The following is a 14,286-nucleotide window of genomic DNA, read 5'->3' as shown; positions in this document are numbered from 1 at the left end:
AGAAAGTGATTAATTCAAGTAAAACCATACCCCAGCTCGAAATTGTTCATTTTCTTTGCAGTGATCATCATTGTATAGTTTTTTTGGTTTTGTTTCTCTTTTCTTCCTAATTCTCTCTGTTTCTCCATCTGTCTCCCTCCATTTTTTTTTTTTCTCACTCGCGGCACAGATGAAATAAGGCCCATCAAGCTATGACTTGGCAAAGGTCACAATTCACTTTTAGTAGATTGGCTGCAGATTTATGCTTTGTCTCTCCCTCCTATATAGTGCTGACGGAGGTGGAGGAGCGCTCAGCCGGTAATCACAGAAAACTGCTGTGTTGGAGAAAACAGATGTGGGAACTCCACAACGACAGAGCATAGAAAGGGTGTGTGTTTTTGCTCGTGCACGTGAATCAAGTGTGTATTAGGTTCACGTTTAACACCAAAACAGCCTTACTCATGTTCTGCATTAGGTCCATTCCAGGCTCATTCAGAAATGTCCCACACCCAGCAGCTGAGTCTGGTTTGGGCCTGGGGTGAGCTGTCTTTCACCTCTGAACATCATTCAAGGCCATATGCTTACTGCTCACAGCTAAAACGTAAATCCCCCGAGGGAACGCATTTAACCTTTTGTTATAACCACAGCTTCGGGAGGAACACGCACAAATGGGCAAACAAATGAACACACACACACACACACACACACACACACACACACACACACACACACACACACACACACACACACACACACACACACACACACACACACACACACACACACACACACACACACACACGCGAGGACACAATGATATCAGTTTGAAAGTAGCAACAATCTCCAGAATAAAAGCGGAGGCTGAATGACAATGTGACATTTCCAAGGTGTGTGCTGTCTCATGGCAACCAAGGCAACTAAACCAAAAGGCTGTTAATTTGACTGAGTCAGTCCACCTCTCAGCATTTCATGGCTCCTCCCATTGAAAGCAGACTCCACCAACAGGAGGAGAAATTATTTTTAACCTATGACAGAAGCACCTGTTCCTGGTTGGGCATTATAGGAATGTTAGTGTGTGTGTAGGTGCTTACACGTGTGACTGTGTGTGGGCGTATGGGTGTGATGAGTTGGGTGCTGGTGCAAATGTTGATGCATGTTTGTTACTTGAAACATTACATATACAGTACATGTATGTAAATGCATGTACTTTTTAAACCAAAATATAAACATAAATGCAATTTTTTGTTGCATTGTTAATCCTGTAAAATAAAAAATTTCGTATCAGTGAATATCTGCAAACACAGATACCTATAGATATGGATCATATCGGCCAATTGATATATATATGTAAGTAAGGCTCTTCTAAATACCTCAGGCTAATCTCTGGTTAACAATGAACTGTAACTGAGATACGTAAAGTTGTCAACAATAGTGGAGGGCAGACATAGCCATTATGGATCACGTCATGTAAACCAGTCAGGCTGGTTACTGCTGCCTCATTTCATCAGTTCATTGTAAACAGGAGTGAATGTTTTAAATTAGAGGCTTTGCAAATCAACCAATGTGTCACTGACGGAATGTTATGAAAGCTATTTGAATGCCCATTTCAGATTCTCTGATCCTAAACTGTTCCAAAACTGGACAAACGAGCGTTATTTCAAAACCATGAAGAAGGAACCTAGAAATGTATTCAAGTTCCTGGTTCTTAAATGCAGCATATTTTGCTTGAATAAGGGAAAGCACGCCACCAGGATTCTTTCTCAACCTAAAAGGGGTTGTTATGCAACAGCTGTGGGAAATGTGCCTTCTTTTGAATTGAACTAATGTTTCACTCATAATGATTAGACCAGTACTGACTTGTTCTCCAATATATGACGCTGTTGAAAATGTATTCCTAATGTCGGATGAGTTGAAACATGCATTGAAACACACTCTTACCATTTCATTGCAGTGTAATGCTCATTTACATTATTATCAACAGCATCATTGCCGATCATACAATACTTTGACAAATTGAAGACTCTCTCTTTAGATTCATAAACCTTTTCCGTTTCCCTTGGACTTTCCTTTTCCTTTTTATCTTTCTTATTAATTATTATTATTATTATGTGTGTCCATCATTGTTGTTTTTGTCAAATATGTTGCTCCTCCATCTGTGGAAGTGTTTGTACATTGTGTGTGTGTGTGTGTGTGTGTGTGTGTGTGTGTGTGTGTGTGTGTGTGTGTGTGTGTGTGTTGGTGTTGGGGTCTTTCAAGGTGAAGGAGAGAGAATGCAGAAACATGAAAAGCCAGCCAAATGGACTCTGAACCAAACAAATGCAAACACGGGAGAGTTATGATTGTGGGAGTTTACATAGCAGTGCCCTGTTTAAAAATACAGCAGTGCGCAGACATGGAGGTGGAGTTCACAGTAGAATCCACAGTGTTTGCACCTGTTTCTATCCACAGAGGGGAACGAGAGATTGTGTAATCCCTATTCACTGTATTCAGACTGTATCAACTTCAACAACTTCTTCAACTTCTCATCTCCACCAAGTGTAGCATTGTTCGAGCTGCTCTTTTGGCAAGCGTCCACCATTCGAAGGAAGGAAGTGAAAAATCCAATGAAGCTTATCTCTTGATCAAGAATGTCTTCGCTCATCTCCCAAGCTGCTGCCATTGTTAAGTCATCTCGATTACTCTGACAGGCAATCAGGAATCAATAAAAGTATCATGTCAGAGTTCTGACAGGTCCTCAACAGAATACTACCTTTCTGAAGCAGAGGCCGTATTGTCAGCAAAACTTACTGCAACTTCAACAAAAACCTCAGGATGAAACTACAGGACTCTTAAAGACTTGAGTCATCAATTTACAGGCGAGCCAGAAAGTTAAAGCAAAGAACAGGAGGCCTAAACAAATCTGACATCACATTTTCTGCTTCCATCAAAACTAAACTTTGTCTTTCTGAATTTCAAACATGGCTGAAATCCACAGCTGGATCAGACTCTGACAGAGGAACGCGTCACAAGATGGAAAAAACAAACCTTTGGATAAACAGCGTAGCCCTTATATCACCTTTCCCATCTCTGTCTAAGACCTGTTTCCATCTTTAAATTTTAATTTTCAAGTATCACATTCAGAAAAAGTTGATGGAAACAAAAAATAATTGTATTCAGTTGCATCATAAAGTTTTTATGCTTGCTTGAGGTTGTTTTACCTCTTTTTTTCTCACACACATGCTCACATAGTCTCTACTATAAAGAAGACAAGCCCCAAAACAAGTCCAATAGCTAAAGTCCCTAAAAGTGTAAATACATAAAGTTTGGGTTGGTAATCCTGGAAAAGCTAGCAAGAGCAGGCTACAGTTTGAAAAAATGCACCCGATACATCCCACCCCCTCCCAGCGGCCTTCTGGTCAGAGCTACACCCCCAAAACTCATGAACGCACACTTCCTGACAACTGCTAGACGAAGACTTTTCCATGACTCACTCGCTATCGTCTCTACTTCAGTTGTGTATGTCTCCTCAGCTGAAGACTCTGGTCAAGCGCAGTGACAGAACACGCAGGGTGCGTGCAAGCAGGCCAGCTGGTTGGTGACAGACAGGTGCGCCAGCGAAACATGTCATTCAGTCTGAATGAAATTAATTGACCTGCGATGGCCACACTTTTTTTCATTTTTTTTTATTTGACAGCCATCAGGACATGAAGAGGATTTCAACAAATAAGATAAAAGGAACAACCAAACCTAGCTTTAGTCAATGGGAACTAGACACAGAGGAAACATTAGCCTAATTTTACTGCTGGCTACCCAACACTGACAGACAGTTTATCTTAAACATCGCTAATTGTTTATTGATTCTACAGGGTGATATTTCTGCTAAAAAATCTGTTACTATGTCACAGACTGTGTCAAGGAATCATTGATTTCATGTTTTCATAGAGTTTGATTTAAAGTTAACAAATGACTGCTGATGTGCACGGCCAACAACACCTTTCCCTCCTGCTTGTGAAATGTAATTGAATGTGTTGTCAAGAAACAAGAAAACAAGAAACATTTTTATAAAATAATTGTATAAAACCCATGTAATGTCAGTCCAAGTCAATCAGCAAATGTGTGAGGTAAGTCATTAGTGTTAAAGTCAAGGTTGAGCTGCAGGTCTGTTTAGATTTTGTCAACTCTAAAGAAATCAGATTAATGACTTTGGCATTTTATACAGCATGAGTCAATAAATGATTGATACTGGATAAAGAATATATAATAATGAATAAAAAGTGCATCAAGGAAAAAAAACGAGCTCATGCAAGGTCTCCAGGAAATACTAAAACTGAAAACACAGTGAACTGTACAAACTGTATCCATCAGTGACAATGTCTGTTTGAAAGTTAGCGCAGCGGGCACACTGGCTACAGTTCTGCTGTGCTCCTGAAGAATCTGAGGAATGCTTTTACTCTGCAGGCCATCAGGCCCAGTCTCTAACAAACACACACATAACAACTGGACAGAGCATCGTAGCTTGTTTAAATTGGTCTGCTGAACAGATGTGCAGCACCGCCATGAATAAATGTGCACAAAGACACAGGGCAAGACATCTTCATAAACACACACACGTTTCTGTTGATTGTGGCACTGAGGAATATAGCGGGTGCCTTCCTCTATGCCCTAATAGAGTTTTGTCCGGGGCTGTGCTCGGTATCAATTTGACTTATTATTTGTGCAGCAGCACTGCTCTCGATGCCGAGAGACAGAACAGACACCCACACATGTAAACACACACACAGACAAAACCCTCATCCTTCAAAATCCTCACTATGTGACTGAGGCACAGGAAATAATGACGAATTGATGCCAAAGGGCCTCTTTCAATTCTCTCTGTGGAGAATCACACTGGATGCTGGATGCCTCTGACCACAGACATACACTTTTCCATATATACACCGACAGCAAGCAAAAGGATTCATTGAATTCTGTCTCTGTCTTTCTCGCTTTTTAAAAACCAAGTGTTTCCTCATTGATTGCTTCACAGAACTGTATATATGCCCAGAAGTCACCCTCTCACTCTTTTTTCCACATACAGTGTATAAATTTATAGTGGGGTGCCAACATAATAAGCTCTTTTCTTTCTCACCAAACAGGAGAAGTTGTACACTCATAAATGATGAGTGTGTGTGTGTGTGTGCAGAGGTGTGTGTGTGTAAAGTAAAGTCTCAGTCAGCACTCCTGTCTATGCTCTCGCATGGCTCCAGTGAAATACCCTCATCTAGGCAAACATAAAATCAATGGTAGCTATTAATTAGTCTACCTCTGACTGCCGGTGCTGATACAGTTATACACACAAATAGAACAGAAGCACATTACGGCCATCAAAGCTGTTTGGAGTTGGATTGGTTTTTGAAGAATAGAGGCGCACTGGATGGGCAGAGATGTACTCAAGCTTTAAACACATACAAAAAAAGGAGCAAACAATGACGACCAAACTGAAATCTGCAAATCTACACGATTTCAAGGTCAAACTGAAGGGAAGTGCTTGATTTACCCAGCCTGATCGTATCAAGTGACTTAAATTTCACAACCTTGTTCCTTGTTATTATGAGACCCATAACTGGAGCGAAGAAAAAAAAACAATGCACTATGGAATATTCTCACGGGTGTCAAGTTAAGTGCTGGTGCAGGTGCAGCAGTTCAGGTGTCTGTCTCCTTTTTCAGCACTGCTCTTTCAGTAGCTCAATTCAGAACGGATAGGAAGGAAGATGAGTCAGTGTTGTGAAGCACAGATTTAAAAACAATGTAACTGTAAGGCAAAGTGAAACTCAAATATGTCAACGTAAAACTGCAAAGACACGAGACAATCCATCTGTCAAGCATCATGTTGGAAATACCAAATGAAAATATCTTTGATCTTTTACGAGTCTGTGTGTTCTCATCATGTCAGTACATCTACAAAGGCAAAGTGTGTAAACAAACTCCATTTGGGCTCAATTAATGCCAGGTTGCAGTGGATTCAATGTTAAGTCATGCATAGATTACATTATTCCAAAGAAAAAATTTAAATAATGTATCCTAATATCTCTGATATATGTGACAGATGTAAATCTTCAGAAGGCACTCTAGGCCACACCTTTGGGCTTTGTCCAAAGATTGTCCCCTTCTGGCAGGGTACTTTTAAATGCTATTCTAAAATGTATGATTTACAGATTGAACCTGATGCACTGGTTGCCCTGTTTGGCTGCTCTGTGGCTTCTCTTGCACTGCCACATACTGTACAGCAGACACTTGTGTTTGGTATGTTAGTTGCAAAACAAATAATACTCAGCGAATGGAAAGCTACCAGTGCTCCTTGTTTGTCCAGATGGTTAATGGAATTAGTTTCAGGGATACATCTTGAGAGGCTTCGGAGCAACACGCAAGGTTTTCATGAAAAACTTGAGATCACCTGGGGCCCAATTTATAGGCGCCATAACTTTCCCGAATGACACCCCAAATTTTGCGTGATACCCATTCTGGCTATTCCTCGCCATATGCTTTATTTTTTTACTGATTGATTGATTAGTATAGGCTGTAATGCTGTCGCTTAACTCTGTAAGTCTGGCTTTCTCTTTTTTTGTCCTTTGTGATTATTGTCTTTTTATGTTTGTATTGTATGTTTTGTTTTGAAAAAAAAGAATTGTGTAAACGCTTCCCAGGTTACTTTATAATCCTTTTCTAACAATCCTAATTGTGATAATTATAATGTGCGCCTAATGTGGCCAGAACAGAACTACGTGGTGTTGCCATGGATATCAGTAAAAGATACGATGACAGTAGTAGAGGATAAAGTTGGATAGTTTCAAACAACGCTCTGTGAAACATGACAGCACAATTCAAACACTGTAGAACTGACACCTGCTCCGGTTCACACAAAACAAAATAGAAGGTTAGGTCGTTTCACATTGACTATAATTCATTCAAAGCAGAAAGTACTTTGTATCTTTCGTGCTTTCCCCCAGTGAATCATCGGGGTTAACAAGTCGGATGGCACTAAAGCTCCTTGCACTTAAATTTATTCTGGGATTTACTTCCTTCATGACTCACTTAAAGTCCTCAGACCAACAAAACCACTGCGGAAGAATAAAAAATTCAAGTGTCCTCGATGATTTCAGTAAGAAGACTTTTTGATGCATCAAGTGCGCAGACTTCAAAGGACTTAGGGATAAAAATATAAAAACAGTCCTGTCTTTAATTCATTTAACCACAGTGCAATGCAAACCATGTGACGACGCACTGTGTTCACTAATCTTATACATGCAAGCACACAGTTCAGGTGGAACACCTTGTGGTGTTTACCTCATTGCATTTTGCTGAATTGTTTTTTAACATTTCAGAACTGACATGTGCTTAAGAGTGTTAACCTCCTTGTGGTGTGTTTTTCTGATCAATACGTTTCCTGAATTGTATCCTTAATGTCTATCCATAGTACAGCAGCCTGTTGTGTTATTAAGTTGTAGCAGCTGTTGATCGAATTTCTTGCTCAGAATTTAATAGTCAGGAGGGCAAAGACAGTTTCGAGTGACCTTTGTGTTCGAGACCAAAACATGTCAGTTGGTCTTGTTGGTTTCATGTCTCACCTTGTTCTGGTCTGTCCAATACAGGAAGTAACCTTTGGGGTCAACTGTCAGAGTCACCGGGGTCACAGCGGTAGAATCCTGCAGGAAAACAAGAAAAAAGACATCTGGAGTCAATGTGTGTGCTTGCGTCTGTGTTTTTACATGAGCACATGATGTTGTGATCAAGTAATTAATTTCTTAGGATAATTTCTTATTCTCGTTTTTCTAATACTGCATGCATACCAGAGTGTGCAATGACATTGGAAGTGCTGTTTATGTTGTAAGCATGCACACAATCCTTTCCTTCTATGGTACTTTCCCCCACCATGACCTGGCATCACCACAAATGACCAAGCAGCCTGGTGTGTGAGTGTGTGCGTATGCGTGTGTACGTGTGTGTGTGAGCGCTTGTTACTGCAAACATGAACTGCCGCTTGTTTCACAGCTGATGTTTCAATCTTTCCCGTCTTGAAACAGACAAATGCTTCCCCACAGCTCCCACATGCAGACAGCTCAAAGCCGCGCACATACAGGCGCGCACGCACAGCTTGACCCTGAGGCATTACATGGCAATGCCAGATATTATTGGACGCTTCTATAAAAAGAAAGAGCCTTTGCTTTTTTTTTTCTCTCTGTGTCCACAGTGGCTGTGGTGCAGCTGAACAGAAGCATATTGTGCTCCTCAATCAGCCATGGCTCTGGGATCAAAGTGATGTAAACTGCATTTGCTGTACAGAGCAAGAAAATCTTCAAAGTGACCTCACAAGGCTTCTAATGATGTCCCTATCACAGCATTTGGAGACGGCGCTAATGGTCTGCATCTGCAACATGCCTGTCAGATTTGGGTGCGACCCAATGCGACTTGCAGTGTAGGGCATCATGAAAGGGTTGAGCTGCGAGCTGGTAGACAGCAGAGGAGTCTGTGCCGGGGTGCAGAGAACCATTAGTGCTCTGAAATCATTTCACACTGTCTAAATAAGACAAGTGCGGTTTATAGAGCCTGACACACCTGCTGCACACTGAACTCCACCTCATTATGAACCCATGGAGAAAAAAGAAGAAATACATTTTCAAAAAGGGAAACGAGAGGAAAGTAAACGACTCATTTGCCGGCCGCCGCTGCATCGGAGGCATTTGCTATAGTGACCCTTGCTATGGCAACCCACCATTCCCATGAAATCTATTAGAGACTCGAGAGGAATCGTTTTGGTTCTGTTCACATGACGGCACAATCTTTACAGGCTTGGTTGAATGACAAAAGACGCAGCTCAAACCATCGAACGTGTGCAGCGTACACACACACACACAGTACTTAGAGCCCGAGGGCAGGAAGAAAAAAAGCCGAATGTTCGCAGTTCTTAGATACAGCATGTCATAAGAGTTGACACTTCATACTGCGGATCTCTCCTTGAGTTACACTCCATGGCTCGATGTTTTCAGTTTAGATTTTAACAGATAAATATCTCTCTGAATATTGTGGGTACTCCTATAAATTTCTAATGGGCTGTTTGTTTATGCTGGTTGCAGCTTTCTTTCTGAGACTGTAAAAAGCCGACTGCAGTAATTGAGGAAGGAAAGACCGACTGCAGGACTCAGTCCACAGAACCCTGAAGCTGTTTCTGCACAAAGAGCCGTTCACCTGTTTATTCAAAGTTCTCATAAAGGTGATTTTGTATGCAGAACACTGAACTGGAGAATCAGTTGTTGTTGACATTGTTGTGAACGTGCTGTTGTAGGGATCAACAACCTATAATACGCAGATGACTCCCTGGTCACCTGTTTATTCAAAGATTGTTAATATTAAAACGTATCACATGTCCAAAATCGCACCAAATTCTACAGTGTAGTTTAATTACCTTAATCATACACGTGCAAAGTTTGAAGCAGATAAGAGGAACGTTTCTCAAGATATGCATTCCACAGAGAGACAGAAAGACAGACAGAGATTTATGGAATTGATAGATAAATTTGTTGGATGACTTGATGTCACAAAGTTTATATTCCCAATAAACCAAGTCAAGGATTCACTAAGTGGGCGAGCTGCACTGATTGATGGATTATCTGTTATGTCAGAGGGACGGGAAGGAGGCTTGAGAGCACCGGGAATCTGCCTAATGATGCGAGAGCAGTTACTTTCACCAGCTTTCTTTCTTAATGAGCTATCTCTCTAAGACCACCACTACAACCACATTAAGCCATTATGGACTCAAAGATCTCCTCATGGGTCTGCATTTACAAAGAAACCACACAACGATGTGGATTAGACTTCAGAGTGATGAGATTACAAGGAGTCGTAATGCTCACGCTTTTTATTGTCATTTGACTACTTTGAGGCTTTGTCATTAATGGGAAGACATTAGGCGGTGATGGCGTCCTCTTTAGTTGAAGTTAGAAACAGACTCCCTGAGGGGAACAAATCCGGGGTAGAAGATGCTCACATTTTCAGCGAAGAGTGTGTACCATTAGCCATCACCTGAGGGAGACATGTTAGAGAGGAGATTTGAGCTGAGCATATTTCTTGCTCTCAATGCTAACGACGCATCTCTTAACTTTAAGGGATTTAATGCTCCCCTGTGGCGCTTGATAATATCCTATTCACCGCACATCACACCAGAGGGGCCTGATACGAGATTTAAAAAATCTGCTCAAGCGTACTCAGCATCGTCTTTCACATATTTCTGACCTCGTCCGTCTCCGTGAGGGATCTTCAACACGAAAGCTCTAAGGATTTCAGATGTCTGCCCGTCCCTCACTCTCATAACAGAGTGCAACCGTCGTGCTGAATGTGTCGTTTCTTCAGGCTGACAAATAATAACACAACTCAGGCGATAGTTTAAACCACAGCCTGGTATTTTATGCGTTACAGCGGCAGCCGGTCTGCAAGTGGCAGCAGCAGAAGTACAAAGTATGTATGTGCATGTCTGTGTGAGGAAGGTCGGGGACGTCTGCGGCTCCGCCACTTTCAGAAAACATTTCAAGAGGTTTTCTGATTGCTCTTCTATTCTATTTCAACAGTGAACCGCCGAGCGCTGCGTGCTGAAGTGCTGGCAGCGCTCTTCACCATTTAGACACTCAGCTCCTGAAAACTCGTGGCTGCTGTTCATGTAGTGTGTTATGCCAACCTCGCTCAGTAGAAACAACTTTTTGACTCTACTGAATGTTCAGCAGTGTGACAATATGTGCAGTCTTCCCTGTTTGTGCGAATCCGCCATCGTTGCAGGAAATATGGTCACAATCTGCCCTTCTGTTCTTGAGTTATGGAGTTGAAAAATGGCCAGAAAGGTGTTTTTTGCAGAACATAATGAGATGATACACAATTAAGTTGCACTTTCATCTCAGATATAAATAGTCATTTTTGTATCCCATCAGAAATGAGTGTTATAATTTGCACATGAATTCCTGAGTTATGGCCAAAAATGGAATCAGTTCATTCTTGAGTTCAAGTGAACACTTTGTGCCAAATTTGAAAAACGATCTTTAACGTATTTGTGAAATATCCTTTTCCTCAGAATGAGACTGACAGATGGACAAGCAACTCGAATAGAAAATGCCTGCGGCCACCGCGTCTGCCAGAAAAACGAAAAGCACCCTCTGGAGTAAAGAAAAAAAACTCAACATCGTACTGACTTCCTATAAGTGTCTGTTGCATGTACAGATTTTGGTTGAGAGAGGTCAGAGTGGGCCACAACAACAATAGGTGGAAAATGCAGTCCTCTCTTTTAATGACAACGTATTTCATTGTCTATCTCTGTGACTCTTTCCATGAAATGATACAGAGGAGAGAGGAAGGAAGGAGTGTGTGGGAAATGAAACAGAGAAAGTATCTGTGCATGCGTCTGTGTTTGAGAGTGTGTTTTTGCAGGAAAGGCCTGGTGGGCAGTTGGTTCTGGAGATATGGCCCTTGTGTCCAAACTGCAGTACACAAACACGGCTGTTAGGGGAAACAGACACACACACACACACACTGAGCCCACCCCTTCTCACAACACGCCAACCACAGAGCTGAAAAGGTGAGCGCTCGTTAGTAATTACAAGTTAAGGAAACACTTAAGCTCTCTTCTTTAAGCTGAAGATTGATGATTGACAGAGTGGTTAGGTTTGCAAGTGTGAATTATTTCCTTCCTGCCATCTGTACTGGCCACACTCACACTTCTATAACACTGCTCCTAATGCCATCTGCGCTGCGCTTGAATAACCTGAGCTCAGTGAATATTAATATTTCTCGTATGTGTGTGTTTCTTGGGATGATCTCATAACATTATACTTCAAAATGTCACTTACATAAACAGCACAGATTCCAATGATCCAAACAGGACTTCCTGTGGTGATCAACATGTATGATTTGATCTTTATGAAACCACGCTTCTCCTTTCACATGCGACGGTGAAGCAAACAGACACAGGTGGACACGCCTCTACGCTGTTTTCTCATCGCAAATGAAAGCGTGCTCATATTCAAATGCTCCCACCGTAAACATGCACTACACAACAGAGGAATGCCAGCAGTTATTCAAATGAGATGGGCTGTGTGGAGATGTAGAAAGATAAACTGCAGAAGGTCACGGTCAGAACATAAAGATCTGTTATTGTAACAGAATATGAGATAAAGGCAATCATTAAACAAAATGCATTTAAACTGAATTTGTAGGGCAAGAGCTATATGTCCATTCTCCGTACTAGGTGGTGTTTGCAGGTGCAGTGCAGCCATGGCTGTCTGTTAAAGGGGCTACTACTATTATGTTTTCACTGGCTACTCAGCAGCAGTGTGCAATCAATTTTAATCAAGGTCATTTCACTACAGCTAGACTGCCAGTATAGAATATTAAGAGAAGGGAAGAACAAAAAGGAAACAGTGGTTATTCGAGTCTTGCCTGGTAGTTACACTGGGAGCAGCGTGTTCAGCCCTCATACACTAATTAATTGCACTTAATTGATAAAAGGTTCCCAGTGAAAGGGGGAGGGGCGTTCAAATGTTTAATACACATTCTCCCACTGGCACACGCGCGCGCGCACCAAGCTCTCACCCACGCGCAAACATGTACACATAAGGGCACTGTGGATCGGTGAACCGCGCACATGTCAGCAGAGACGCTACAGCTGTTGCATGTTAAACCAGCAGCCAGTCCCCGTCAGTCAACTACTGTTGCATGAGTAGCCTATGGATTTCTCTAATGCATGCCGGTGGTTGGTGCATGCATGCAAACAAATCGTGCACAAACGATCGAGAGAGAAAATAGAGAGAATTCCCCCACTCTTGCCATTTACTTACATCATCCCATTTCATAAATTTGGTGCCCGTTCTGAGGCTCTCGGGCACGGACACTGGCTTGAGCTGCAGCGCATGAACTCCAGGCTGTGCCCCTGCCATTGACTCATCTGCTCCTCTCGACGCACGGCAGCGGTGGAAATGAGTCACTTCTCTCTTCTTCTTCTTCTTCTTCTTCCCTGTCTTCTACTCTTTACTTGTCTTCCTCTCCCTGTTGTGATCTGCTCAGAAGCAGGCGGACGGAAGCCCACAACTGCTGCTGCCAGGATATGTCATTCCCGCACTGACGGCGGCGGCGGTGGCTGTGGCGCGTCTCGGCTTTGGAGAGCGGCGGCGGAGGAGGCGGACGCAGGCGCAGCAGCAGACCGGGGGCCACTGACTGACTGACTGAGAGACATGCAGCTAAAGCGAAGAAGGGGGGAGGAGGAGAGGGGGTCTGAATGAGTAGCACGTCTGGTTGAAAATGGTACAAGTCAATGCGGGTAAAGGATCGATGCCAGAAGTGATCTAGCGCCTCCGTGCGTCCCAGGCAACACGGTGGTCACTAACGGCCCCAAGTCTCCGCGCAGAGGAGACGCCAGGGGATGTGGGAAAACTTGGGAGCGATGTCACACTCAGAGCAGGTGCATGCAACAGTTTTGTTTGTTCAGTGCTCTTGTGTAAAATGAATACATGCAAAAGATAATGGAAAAAAACATTTCATACATTGATTATACGTTGTATTATGCCGGGTATGGATCACCCTCCCATCTCATCATTACCTCTGCCAAGGAGGTTATGATACTTGGTGGAAGAATGTGATGTGGGCCAATCCATTAAATTCTATAAAAGTTTGGTGCAGATCCACTTAAAGGGGCAGATTCAGGGATTTCCTATCACTTCCTTTAAGATTGCGAGATGCATTGTTCAACATTTTGGTTGCATTAAATATTTGTGTGCACTTTGATGCAGACTTGTTTGGGGGTTTTGTATCGATGAGTGTGTGCAATTTGGTGCAGAGCCAAATACAAACGATACATAAATCAATAAAAAAGATCTAGTGGGTTTAAAGGTATAGTTTCATAAAGGTGTAGGTTTTTTCATCCTCTTTATGCAAACAAATGGGACTATAAACCTGTAACTACCACCAATGTGTAGCTGAGAAACGTAATGTGCAGCCCCCATCAGCCCTTTTCTTTTGATGACAGTTCTTACTCAACCCAGAAGCGCTGACAGTCAAGGGGCTGGGGCCTGGTGATAACTTCCTGTCTAGAGGGGAGGCTCTGAGCATCGACTTAGGTGGATACAGGGTAGAGGTGTTGCTTTCACTATATTATCAGCAGCAGCCTAGTATCTATGTGGACGTTCAGCCATCAGCTGGAACCGACACTGATTTCTGTTTCAGTGCGCCTACAAGGCTGTGGGCCTTTTTACTTCTTCATGACTAAACTTCTTCAAAGTTCCATGAGTCAAGAGTACGTCACTGCCTTAAGGACTTTTC

The 14,286-nt window shown here is 42.4% G+C and overlaps 1 protein-coding gene and 1 long non-coding RNA gene across 5 annotated transcripts in view; one reads left to right on the top strand and one right to left on the bottom strand.

Annotated features, from left to right (window-relative positions):
* LOC118099903 overlaps window positions 1–13,161 on the top strand; it is a 29,621-nt gene extending 16,460 nt beyond the window's left edge. The window contains exons 3-5 of one of the 2 annotated variants that reach the window (XR_004694385.2): window positions 268–367; window positions 11,051–11,137; window positions 13,036–13,161. This is a non-coding gene — a long non-coding RNA (uncharacterized LOC118099903). Of the gene's footprint in view, window positions 1–267; window positions 368–7,586; window positions 9,733–11,050; window positions 11,138–13,035 lie in introns of those variants that run through there. The other variant, XR_004694388.2, reaches the window with a different exon arrangement.
* Window positions 1–13,162, bottom strand: part of LOC118099902 (1-phosphatidylinositol 4,5-bisphosphate phosphodiesterase beta-1) — a 110,502-nt gene extending 97,340 nt beyond the window's left edge. The window contains exons 1-2 of one of the 3 annotated variants that reach the window (XR_004694384.2): window positions 12,810–13,162; window positions 7,563–7,640 (exon numbers count right to left, since the gene is read on the bottom strand). Coding sequence is in view for 2 of the 3 variants with exons in the window: in XM_035144699.2 (XP_035000590.2) it covers window positions 7,563–7,640; window positions 12,810–12,908 (177 nt within the window). In the remaining variant the exon portion in view is untranslated. The remainder of the gene's footprint in view (window positions 1–7,562; window positions 7,641–12,809) is intronic. The other 2 variants (XM_035144699.2, XM_035144698.2) reach the window with 2 other exon arrangements.
* Window positions 13,163–14,286: the final 1,124 nt, after the last annotated feature.

Source organism: Hippoglossus stenolepis, chromosome 20 (genome assembly GCF_022539355.2).
Source record: "Hippoglossus stenolepis isolate QCI-W04-F060 chromosome 20, HSTE1.2, whole genome shotgun sequence".
NCBI lineage: Eukaryota > Metazoa > Chordata > Actinopteri > Pleuronectiformes > Pleuronectidae > Hippoglossus > Hippoglossus stenolepis.
The sequence above is the reverse complement of the archived record's forward strand: the minus strand, read 5'-3'. Positions and strand labels throughout refer to the sequence as shown.